Raw genomic sequence first — 12,774 nt, 5'->3', positions numbered from 1 at the left:
TAACTGCAATTACATTAAATTATTCGTTCCTTAACTGCCTTAATCTTCCCTACAAAAATAATCAAGAAGTATGCCACAGGTAGTTTAAATGCTTTCTTTTTTTAAAAAAAAAGTGATGGATGTAACAGCTTTGCGACCTCAATAATTTATATGTAGCTTGGATAAGTGTTTTCTCTAAAAGTATGAATCAGTTTTGCCCCTGTCCATGGCAATATGTATACATATAGAGCTTATGTTTCGTGGGCAAGTATCAAACTTAGGGGAATGTTTATTGGAAACTGTGGAAAGAAAACCTCTGGCAAATGACTTGTGATCAATGTAACATGTGAAAATTCATTTATTGACATCCAGAAATAAATGCCTCCGAAGCAAAGACCTTGTGCATGTTACACTTTACTTCACAAGATGTAGGTCAGCATCAAGTCTGTGTAAGAGGTTGTAACGCTCATGGGAATTCACACTATGGCAATACCCTTGTGATTTGTTTCTTTTCAGCCCAACATTTATAACTTGCAAATGTCACAGAAGTCTCCTTTTTTTTAAAAAAAAAAAAAAGAGGATTTCTTAATGCATCACCTGGCTAACAAATTTTCGTTTCGATTTCCCAAATTGAACCATAACAAAGTCTCAAATTCAGTGATAACAAAGTTGCTAGCTAACACCAGTACTCGTTTCTGATTCTGCACCTTATTTTGACATTTCCCATAGGGGCATTATTCGCTGTGTTTGTGTTGTTTATGTGAGAATGCTGAAACAGTTATGCAGTACTCAAATTATGGTGGAGATGGGAGAGCCCTTTAGGAAATCCACAAGCCCTGCCCCCTTGACTCTCCCCAGTTCAAGCCAGACCACGGCTTCTTTGTCTTCTTCTCCTACTGCAAAACTATGTGTTGGCTCACAGAGCTTTGGGTTCTGCTATCACATGGGGACACATGGGAGCCGCACATAGTACAACACCTATTTACGGTTCCTCTTTCAGCTAGCATTATGCACACAGAGCTCTGCTGGACTAGGTGATAATTTCTGTTTTAATTTTATTCTGCTGCTGTTAAACTGATGTACAGAACTTCTGCGCAGTTGTAAAAAGACATGGCATTTAGGAGATTGCATACGCCTGCATTGAATTGAGTTATGAAACCATTCAGGGGAGATATTTATATTCAGTGCTGTGAAGACCTTGATTTAAAAACAGTAATTTGATAATGTTAAACTGAAATAATTGTAATTTAATTGTAATATAAAATATTATGCAATAGAAGCCCCATTTGATTTCTGTTTGTTTGGTTGCAGTATGGAGGGAATTGCTATGTTTTATTTGCATATCTTATGTTTTTTGCTAATGACTTTTAGCTTTTTCTTTCATTGTATCATATTGCTCAGGTGTAAGTTTGGAGGAAGTGTCTTTTTTCTGGGACCACTGTCCGTGCCCAGTCCAGTAATAGTTGTGTGCAGACAACAGTGAAAGGAAGCCTAGGTTGTACTCCCCATTACACTACTAGTGATGAAGCTTTGACAATGTCCTTGTTCTGAGCAATTTGCAGGGCCTGAATTATCTCTTTCATTTAGTGAAACAGGTTGTTTGACTTTTTCTTGGGCAGTTATTACAATCTGGCTTGCAGTGTATGTCAGCTCTCGGGGGACTCAACTCACTGCTACTCGTTGGTTTTGAAAAAATAATCTAAGGATTTTCCTTGTATTTGATGCTGGGGTGAGGATTTTTTTAGTTATTTTGTTACAACAATGGACTACTTTTTCCTCACCAAATTTTACAAATGTAGAACTCTAAAACTACTTGGGCGCTATCTGATGTTTGTGTTTGGGATGCTATAAACTATGAAATGTCTTGCTTGCTTTGGTTTTTTCACTATCTATAAAGCTCATGATAGTGTGTTCCAAAACAAAAATGGTTCATTCTCAGAAGAGGCCAGGAAGCTCTCTGTGACATCTCAATTATCTGAAGGTCGGCATAAATTCCTTCCATCTCACTATAGAAATCTGCTTTTGGAAATATGTTTCTGTGCCTTTCCATCCTGAATAATGGCACACTTGACTTTCATTAGCATCCTGTATTTTCATAGGAAACGCACCCCATGAAACACCTCCCTTAATTTAGCGTTCTGTCACTATATAAATTTCTCTTTGTGTTCCTTCTCCTTTCTCCTTTATAATATCTTTTTAATAAATAAATAAGACTTTCTAGATCTAATGATATTAAATTACAGCAGGATAGCTTTCAGTTGAACACCAGGAGACATTTCTTGACAATGAAACCAATTACCTAGAGGTTTTTGGACTACAATTCCCATCATCCCTGAGCACTAGTCCTAATAATAATAATAATAATAATAATAATAATAATAATAATAATAATTTATTATTTATACCCTGCCCATCTGGCTGGGTTTCCCCAGCCACTCTGGGCAGCTTCCAACCGAATATTAAAAACAATACAGCATCGAACATTAAAAACTTCCCTAAACAGGGCCGCCTTCAGCTGTCTTTTAAAAGTAAAAATAGTTGCTTATTGCCTTGACGTCTGCTGGGAGGGCATTCCACAGGGCAGGCGCCACTACCAAGAAGGCCCTCTGCCTGGTTCCCTGTAACCTCACTTCTCGCAGCGAGGGAACCGCCAGAAGGCCCTCGGCGCTGGACCTCAGTGTCTGGGCTGGACGATGGGGGTGGAGACGCTCCTTCAGGTATACAGAACCGAGGCCGTTTAGGGATGATAGGAACTGTAGTCCCAAAACAACTGGAGATCCAAGTTTGGGAAACCCTAAGCTAAAGGAGGGATGCTCTCTCCCTCACTGGAGGTCTTCAAGCAGCAGCTGTCCAGAGGCTCTGGATTATCTCCCATCAAGCAAGGGGTTTGACAAGATGGGCTGCCCACTACATTAAAGCCCGCATTCAAAACAGGTGGACATAAGTCTACCCTTAATTATACTGTATTTACTTCTGTTTTCTCTTCTCTTTCCCCTTCCCCTGCTGTTTTTATAATAAGCTACGGATAAGGTTGCTATTGGGGAATCGAAGGAAATAACTAGTATATTTCATAGGTTAATTTGTATTAAAAATGGCTTGTCTGGTTACAATACCCGTGCTATGTCAAAAGTAACTTTTGCAACACTTGAAATTCTATTTATTCTGTTCAGTTATTTCGGAGCTGGGATTAGTCATGCATGGCGGTATATTCACCAGTTACACTTTTGGTCATTTTCTTTCTTTTTCAGATGATGTCAATTCTCATGAACACCATAATTTTTGAGGACTGCAGAAACCAGTGGTCAGTCTCCAGACCCCTCTTGGGTCTTATACTTCTCAATGAGAAAGTAAGTATGCCAGAACTAGGACATTCATTTGGATTAAAAAGGAAACTAGTCGGTGTTAGTATTGACAAGCTGCTTTTCACATTCCATTGCTGAGTGTAATAGAATGAGGAAAGGGAAGAATTAAGTCTCTTGGATCAGGCAGAGGTGTTTGGAGACACTTCATATTGCAAAAAGAAACCCTGTTCTTTGCATAACGAAAATGAATCTCTACATTCCCAAACCATTATGTAGCTCATCTCTCTAGCCCTGGTCAACCTCAACAGCCTAATTTAGGACATTCTCCCTTAAATGCATGGGGGCATACAGAAGTATGGAGGTGATGGGTGAGACTAGATAATGATGCCCCACAACCCCCTCTGCAGATTCTTTCAGTGTGTGCAGGGGTTCATGTGAGGTAAAGGTAAAGGCCCTCTGGATGGTTAAGTCCAAAGGTGACTATGGGGTTGTGGCGCTCATTTCACTTTCAGGCCAAGGGAGCCGGCATTTGTCCACAGACATCTTTCCGGGTCATGTAGCCAGTATGACTCAACCACTTCTAGTGCAATGGAACACTGTGATGGAAACCACAGTGCACGGAAACACCGTTTACCTTCCCACCACAGTGGTACCTATTTATCTACCTGCTCTGGCATGCTTTTGAACTGCCAGGAGCTCCTGTTCATCTTCCTGCATAGGTCATCTACTGGCGAATTTACAACTCCCAAGGATGACAGGGATTGTAGTCCAACATCATCTGGGGAGCACTATGTTGGATCCCTCTGATCTAGTTTCCTAGAAAACCTGGAGCAGAGATGCCATATGATAGATATCAGGAGAGCCTTCTCTTTCCATAGTGATAGAGAAAAGTCAACACAAGTCAATTATTTGTGAGTTGCAAGTGTTCAAAGAGGAGCATCATCTGATCTTCTCGGTCAGTTTCTAAATGATTGGTTGTGGCAATTTTAAATTTGCTGCAAGTTGTCTGGAAGAGATTGATCTGAGCTAATGAAAGCTCATTTGTATTGAATTATGGTACTGTAGCTTTTGTGCTCTGGATGCAGGATATACCAGCTGTAGATACCTGCAAAATAGGAACTTGGTCATTGGCCCAAGCCTTTATCAACCAGTATCTTCAGATCTCACAGCTGCATCAAAGTTGCTCAAACAGAGCATTTGCTCCCAAGATTTAATTGCCCACCATTAAGAAGCTGGCATGACTTGAGAAATGGACTGAGAAGACCAGATGAGGCCCACCCACCTTTAGCTCACAACCAATTGGCTTGTGTTTCTAGACCAGTAGGAAGGGGGGAACTCCCATCATCCCTGACCATTGACCATGCTGGCTGAGGCTGTGGGAGTTGGAGTCCAACAACTTCTGGAGAGCCCCAGGTTCCCCATCCCTGCACTCCGCCCTCCTTCTATCACTGTTGAAGGAGAGGGTTCTCTTGACATCTACCACATGGAGTGGAGCATGTAGAGGAGAATTGGGAGGCGAGGGGAGCCCTCCTACTTCCCAAAAGTTTTCAAGAGTATTTCATGATGTTGGTGTGCAAGGACAGCCCAAAATGTGTAATTGCACCCAGTGCCTCTCAAAGAACTGACTGTTGTCAGTAAACAATTAGAATCCTGGGGTTTCCCATCATATTCACCGCCAGGCTTTGTGGTGGACAGAGGAGTCATTTTTCAGACAAATCACCCCCTGTAGGGTTTTTGCATGCAAATTTGGGTCTGTGGACTTGAGGCTAAAGTCAGGTGCCCATCTGAAAAGGGAACCGTTTCTGTATAGCCATGCAAACCCGTCTGAACATATACAGGCTTGCTGCAGATACTGAGGGATTGTTCCTGGAGATACTGACCTGTAACGTTCTCCATACTTCTGTGTGCGTTCTGACTTTATTCCAAATTCATTTATCTCCTGGGCAGTCACAAGTGGCAGTGCATTACTGCTTTGGAGAATGAATTGTCTATACAATAAGATGGTGCTGGGAAAAAATAAGACACTAAGATTAGCAGCAGCCGCATACATTAAAATTCAAACCGAAATCCCAGCCCTGGTAGGAAACTAATAGAAGAAGAAAATATATCAAGTATAGAAGCGCCGTCTCATCATTCACCTGTGCTGAAGGATCCAATTTTAACCATATCCAATAGCACTGTCATTCATCTTCTTGGTGTATTATTGTGATTTAAATCCAACCTCCATACGAGGAGCAGTTCTTTTAAAATGATTGAGAGGGAATAAGGGCAAATTCAGTGTTTAGAAAAAGTTTATGACATCACAATATTATCCTTTACAGATGGAAGCAATATTTCCTACTTTGGGGGAAAACTAATCATTTCTATCTGCCCTGAGTCAGTGCATCATTATAAAAGGCGGAAATAAGTAGTCTTATGCATTCCCAATCTTGTTCTTGGCAACATTTTTGTTTAGCCAATGCCTCTGATTTATAGTATTAAATATTAGCCTGACTCTATATTAATTATGTGGTTTTGATTTTAGCAGCTTTAGTGTAAGAAGGAATTAAATATTTCACAAGGAGATATAGCCATGCAATCATGAATAGTAAGAAATATGAGGCTAGCACAATTTTCTTTCTTCTGGAACAATATTGCATTCTAATGATCATGGAGCTTGGTTAGCCGTGGAATGTATATATGCGTGTCATTATTTTTCAGTAGGTCTTATGTATTAAGGACTCATCTGCATTAAGGAGGCAGGTACTGGGGTGGGTGTTTTTTTAATGGGTTTATTGGGAAATATTTTGATATAAAGCATACAAAACAGCAAATATTCTGTGCGCTTCGAAAATCCGTAACATTTTCTGCTACGGTTTCTGAGAAGCCAGCAATATAGCGATGAGCAGTGGTTTGTTTCAGTTCACGGTTCCAACACCAATTTGGATGCAATCTGGCGTGGCAATTCTGTCTTGAGAGTAGGCCCCCATTAAACACAGTTATACTTTCATTTGAGTAAACATGTGCAGGCTGGTGCTATCAATGTTTTCAAGCCCGCCATTACACAATGCTTACCATCAGTGTATTTATTTTTACCTCTCTTTCTCCGAGGTTTTCAGGGCAGTGCACGTGTTCCAATCCTTCACTTTATCATTACAACAACCCTGTGAGGTTGGTTCGTTAAAAGGGAATGATGGCACAAGGGTCAGGCAGTGAGCTTCTCTAGGTTCAACTTCCCAGACCTAGTCCTAGTCCAGAACCCACTGCAACGAGGTTTAACCTCTCGGGATTCATTGATGAAGAGTTTTATTGGGTTTTTTTTAGCACATTAGCAGAGAGCACCCAGTACTGCGCAGTGGGTGGGTGTGGGTGTTTGCTACACTTGGTGAAATTGATCTGGTTAGTACTTTGGGCCACAAGATTGCACAGTGGCACATTACACAATCCTTTGAAGCATATAAGAGAGGGTATTTGTGGCAAGATAACGTCTCAGTTGGGACCCAGGTGGCGCTGTGGGTTAAACCACTGAGCCTAGGGCTTGCTGATCAGAAGGTCAGCGGTTCGAATCCCTGTGACGGGGTGAGCTCCCTTTGCTTGGTCCCAGCTCCTGCCAACCTAGCAGTTCGAAAGCACGTCAAAATGCAAGTAGATAAATAGGAACCGCTACAGCGGGAAGGTAAACAGCATTTCCATGTGCTGCTCTGGTTTGCCAGAAGCGGCTTTGTCATGCTGGCCACATGACCTGGAAGCTATACGCCGGCTCCCTCGGCCAATAATGCGAGATGAGCGCGCAACCCCAGAGTCGGTCACGACTGGACCTAATGGTCAGGGGTCCCTTTACCTTTTTAACGTCTCAGTTGCCTCCCTTGAAAAGTGCGAATAGCAGAGGATTATTATGAGGGTCGGTGCTGCAAACACAGCACTTTGACTTCGCCCCCCAGAGGGGTACTCCATTGTGTCTCAAAGCAGACGGATGCCAACAAAAACCATTAGGAAGGTTGGCCTTTCGGGTTACGTCAACAATCGTCTCTCTTTCTACTGGTTTTTTTAAAGGGCCCTACTGAACTTAAAATTCAGAGTGAGGACCAAGCAGTTGTAAGAAAAGGAACCCTTGTAGGAAATTTTTAAACTAATCTCAGTGCTTAAAATGTAACAAAGATAAGAAAAATAAGTTTTTCCTTCACCAACAATGGGTTGCCTCGATTCCTTATAGGAAGACTAAATTACATTGCTTAGTCCTGGCCTTTGTTCCAGATATCTGTAACAGCAAACATTCACAGTCCAGATATAATTAGTCATGCTGAACTTATCCCAGCCATGTTTAACTTGTCCTATTGCTTTCAGTTGCATGTAAACACAACTAGCTTCTTCTGGTCAATGGCCTCTGTGTTACAATAATCTTGTTCCTTTTTGCCGTCACTTGCCACTTTTGTCTTGCACTTGTCTTGATGTAGAGTGTGTGAGAAGTATTTGAAGATGCCTCAGCATATCAGGCTGGGCTAAAGAGCCCTGAAACACCTTGCAATCCTCAAGTGCCTCATTCCGAACTATAGCTGGAACTAGATATTCATATTCCCAAGACGGAGCTCACTTATTATTGGAGTTTGAAATATCAATCCTCTATACACCAGGAACTTTGTAGACTTTTTGCTGGCTGCTTCAAGGATGGAAATTGCTGCTAAATGGAAAGCTGGATCTGGTCTTTCCCTACAAAGTTGGCTTGTTAGGATTTGGGAGAATTAACAGAATGATTAATGCGACACATCAGGGTGGTAAGAGGTGATTAAAACAAAAAGTCGAATGCAACCTGGTTCCTGTTCAATTCATTTCACATGTTAATAAATCTTCCTCACTTTGTGGAGAAGTTTGGTATCTTACTGTGCTTTGGCACTGTATGCTGTCAGTTCTACATTACATAACGTAAAAAACTACTCCACAGTACATTATTTCATATATATACGGTATATATATATATATATATATATATATATATATATATATATATATAATATATTTTATTGAAATGTATATATGTACACACACACACAGAGAGAGAGAGAGAGAGAGAGAGAGATAGTAGCACTAAATAAGTAAATAGAATGTCTGATCCTGTAAACTCAGCCGTATGCTACATTCCATCATTTTAATAACTATTTCTTCTTTGTTTTTTCAGTACTTCAGTGAATTAAGAGCCAGCTTGATAAACAGTCAGCCTGCCAACAAACAAGAAGTCCTTCATCAGTGCTTTAGCAACCTAATGGAAGGAGTGGAACAAAGCCTTCTAGTAAAGAACAGAGACAAGTAAGCTGCACTATATCCTGAGATAGAGGGGGGAAAGGTGAAAAATCTGTGACTGATAAAATAACCTTAAAATCGGGGATTTTCCAGATAAGTATGTTACACACAATAAATGCACAGTTGCTCAGACAGCAGTGTGTGTGTGTGTGTGTGTGAAAGTGTCACCTTGTGCCAAGGCAATAGCGAACATGTAGCCAAGCCATTACACAGGAACAAGATTTATTGTTAGGACTAAGGATAAGTTCCATGATGTTGCCACAGAACTGGCATGATTTACGGCTTTCGTGTGTCTTATCTGCTTCTCACCACTGTGTAGTAACATTTGAATCCCAGCAAGGACACGGGATTGGGTCCAGTGGGCCTGATCCTTTGTCGCCTCACCTCCCACATGCTGCTTTGACAGTTCGATGGGGGCTTCCCGTCTGTCAATCACCAGATGTGTTAGCATGACCTCAGGTGAGCTATTTTTCAGGCACAGACAGGACCCGCAAGAAATTCAACTGATTGGCGGCAACTTTCAGCAGTGAGAAATCGCCCTCCATAGAGTAGCTAATCCCAGTGGGGTTTGCATTTGGTGGCAAATTTAAAAGTCACTGAATACAATGTGGCCCCCCCATGCCAAGGTACAATTACACCTCCCAGCAATGCTTCAGGTACAAAGATTTGGTTATTCTCAACACAATTACTGTGCCCAAAGGTGTATGCAGACCAAATGTCCACATATTTATTTAGCAGCTCTGGCTTGTGCTAGGCTGCACACTTGATAATCTGGAAAGCCCATTGTGCGATGGCTGGTAGAAAAATTTCCTTCCAGTGTCCGATAACTTTTCTTTCTTTCTTGTCATAAAGCCTTGTAGGACCCACTTGAATTGCCCATCTGTTAGCTTGAGGCTTGAATTAGTGTAGAGAAATCTGCCCCAAATATGTGCTGATCTGCTCCACTGTGCTACATTATAACTGCTACCTTGTGGGCAGTTTAATAACATCCAATAATTATATTTTAGATGGACATGATCTTTATTGTTATTTTTTTATCCATTTTTGTTACATTTCCCCGTTTTACCTTCACAGCATCCTCACGGGGTAGACTAATTAGGGGGATAGTGACTGCGTCTTCACCCTAAATATTTGGGCTTGTCGCCATTCTAAACCAGTTTGGAGCTGTTTGTAAGGCAGGGAATAGGCCTTCAACTAATACGCCAAAATCATTAACCATACAGAAAAGGTTCTCACCCTTGGGCAAATCAGAGAGAGGGATTTAAAAGTTTGCTTCTAATTTTAAAAACAATGTTGGTGGAAATCTAAACCCAAGGTATAATCATGGCTAATTATATTCTTTTCAGAGAATTGATAGTGGTCTGAAAGAGGCATCCCTGTTCATATGCATAAATTGCTCCACTCTCGCCACTAAATAGAGAAGGAAAGTTCATCTGCATTGATTAACCAGACTTTTTCAGGTTAATTCTGACCTTCACCATGCTTTGGGGGCTTTCCTTTCCAGCTCAAATAAGGACCAAAAAAATCCAAATATGATCAACATCTGTTAAAATTTTTAAGAAGGTGTTTGTTTTACTTGTGGGAGTTCTTGCAATTCAGTTCTAACAAAGGACTGGTTTTGTTTTCAGAATTCTTAGCAGCTTTCTCTAAATGCTTAGTCTGAAAGGACATTTGACATGTTTGGCGTCTTCTTGGTTCCAGATTCACACAGAATATGTCCGTCTTCCGCAGAGACATGGCCGAAACCCTGCGTTGCGAGGGAGTATCAGAATCGAGCAGCTCAGAAATGATGAGTTGATGATGAACTTGGAAGGTGTTTGATAATGAACAGACTTTGAAGGTTGGGGAACCACAATATTGTTAGATAGGTTTTGACTTTAATAGAAAATATTTTTTTAAATAACTTCTGCCTTTTTATATCTCTGGCATAAATGTAAGGATTTGTAACACTGGAAACAATGTAAAATCACACTTGGCATTAAGAACCATTTTGAACTTCCGTATCCAAACTTCTTATCCCCTTTCACAATTAAATGGTGCAGAAACAATATCTAACCAAAGAACAAAATACAATGTGTATTTTCTTTCTGAAATTGCATTGCTGGGAAATTTCAGTTCCTGCGATTAGACCAATATCAGAGAGTTTTTAAAAAAGTGATGTCATATCTATTTCTCTCATAGCTTCATCTAAACTGAGTAACAGAAAGCATAATTTGTAAACAATATGGCTATATGTAGATATGTAGATTTTTTTAAATCTTGTGTCTTAAGTGCACTGTTGACGAGCAAAAGATTGGCAGAATGCAAATTAACAATTCTGGATTAAAGTAAGACAATGGTACCTTTTTGAAGCTTACAGGTGATGATACATTCTTTAATTGAGTATGAATAAATGTTCGTTTCACACTCATGTGTTTTGAATGTTTCATTCTAGGGCAAAATACAGAGCTGCAGTTTGTGTTTTAACTGCAAAAGTATTCCTTGCACAAGAATTACCAGTACACTCCTACACAGGTCTACACAGAAGAAAGTCCTATTGTTTTCATTTGGGCTTACTTTCAGGTAATTGTGAATAGGATTGCCTGTAATTGTGCATAGGATTAAAATGAATTTTAATATTTTTAAAGAAATAGACGGCTCCTGTCACAGCACCTAAAGGGCATATTCGTCTTAAATGCCCCTACATAGATCAAGTACAGGCATGGCCAAACTTGGCCCTCCAGCTGTTTGGGACTACAACTCCCATCATCCCTAGCTAACAGGACCATTGCTCAGAGATGATGGGAATTGTAGTCCCAAAACAGCTGGAGGGCCAGGTTTGGCCAGGCCTGAAGTAGGAGAACCCTGGAAGTTAGCCCTGCTCACCAAGGGTCCATGGTGCACAGGGAATCCACTTTTATTTGGATTAGGGTTCTGTGCAAAGAACTGTTGCCAGCCATTTGTCCTCTCCACAGTTGCACAGTACTCAGTATCAACTGTGGGGAAATGAGTGTGCTTGGTGCTGGGATGGTTTTTCACCGGTCCTCTGACTCCTTATTCAGGCAGCATCCCGCATGGGATACAGGCGATGGTGCGCCTTTCAAAATCTTGAACCTGCAATCATTTAGGCTCAGATTCTCGTAGTAAGGCTGGGGGGAAAGCCCTGCCTGAGACCTTGGAGAATGGCTAGGTGAACCTGTGGTTTGCCTCGGTATGTTTCATGTGGGTGCCCAGATTACATTTTGTTAAAAGTTGGCGTTTTGCTCCTTCTGTTGATACAGGAGGAGAGACCTGTCGCTCGTAACTCACTTCAGCCCTCAAAAAAAGCAAGGAACTTTCATTCTGTCAAATTATTTGTTTCGAGAAATGAGGTGCTCCAGTCCAAGGTGCTTTTTTCTCTCTCCATCCCCGTAAACAACACCTGACTTCCACGAAAATCTGTACCTCCGCATTGAAAGGCTGAGATCCAAACTAGTTTTTCCTTAGCTTGTGGCTTCCTTTGTAATGTCGTGGGAGGAAATGCTGTTTGGGTGCAATCTGTCTCTGTCTGCAGATCAGTCGTTCTTTTCGTTGGGCCTGAACCAGCTTCTCTCTTGAAAGCTGGACTTGAAAAGCCTCGTAACTGAGCACTCTGGATTTAGTTCTGCTTCCTCGTAGTACCGTGTTTCCCCTTTTTTAAGACACCGTCTTATAACTTTTTTCCCTCAAAAAAACACACAGTGGCTTATTTTCAGGGGGTGTCTTTTTTTTAAAAAAAAAGTGCTGGTACAACTGGGACCCACTGGCTCAGGATGCTCGGTGCTCTCTTCTGCACATTGCTGGGCGCGTTGTTGGCGCTGCCAGTTCCGAGCGCCTGCAGGGTGGGGTGGGGGTGGCAGTGCTTTAAACCCCCAACCCTGTAGAAAGCAATGGAAGTTATGGACTGTAACAATCCTTAAGAGGCGCAGGTCTTAAAAAACCCCTGGTATCACCCTTGAAGCACAGCCTTCCAAAGTCAGGGGGGAATAGGTCTGTTTAGACAAAGGAAAGGATCGGGGGTGATTCTGTGCCCTGGGACCCACAGAACTACTTTAAAAATCCCAACCTGGGGGGGGGGTCAAATAGTGAAGCCCCATAGCCCTGTAGCAACAGAAGGCACATTCTGAAGCACCCGAGCTGTTCGGTTCCATAAAAAATCCAGGAATTGTAAAATTAACAACAATAATGGGGGGGCACTCTATCCAAAGAGTTAAGAAGGAAT

General features: G+C 41.4%; 1 protein-coding gene across 5 annotated transcripts in view; it reads left to right on the top strand.

Annotated features, from left to right (window-relative positions):
* RANBP17 (RAN binding protein 17) overlaps positions 1 to 10,961 on the top strand; it is a 163,844-nt gene extending 152,883 nt beyond the window's left edge. For all 5 annotated transcript variants that reach the window (XM_035110144.3, XM_035110143.3, XM_088665553.1 and 2 more), the window contains exons 26-28: positions 3,228 to 3,326; positions 8,434 to 8,561; positions 10,257 to 10,961. In XM_035110144.3, coding sequence (XP_034966035.3) covers positions 3,228 to 3,326; positions 8,434 to 8,561; positions 10,257 to 10,353 — 324 coding nt within the window. In that variant the 3' untranslated portion in view covers positions 10,354 to 10,961. The remainder of the gene's footprint in view (positions 1 to 3,227; positions 3,327 to 8,433; positions 8,562 to 10,256) is intronic.
* Positions 10,962 to 12,774: the final 1,813 nt, after the last annotated feature.

Source organism: Zootoca vivipara, chromosome 3 (assembly GCF_965207765.1).
Source record: "Zootoca vivipara chromosome 3, rZooViv2.hap1.1, whole genome shotgun sequence".
Classification (NCBI taxonomy): domain Eukaryota; kingdom Metazoa; phylum Chordata; class Lepidosauria; order Squamata; family Lacertidae; genus Zootoca; species Zootoca vivipara.
The sequence above is the reverse complement of the archived record's forward strand: the minus strand, read 5'-3'. Positions and strand labels throughout refer to the sequence as shown.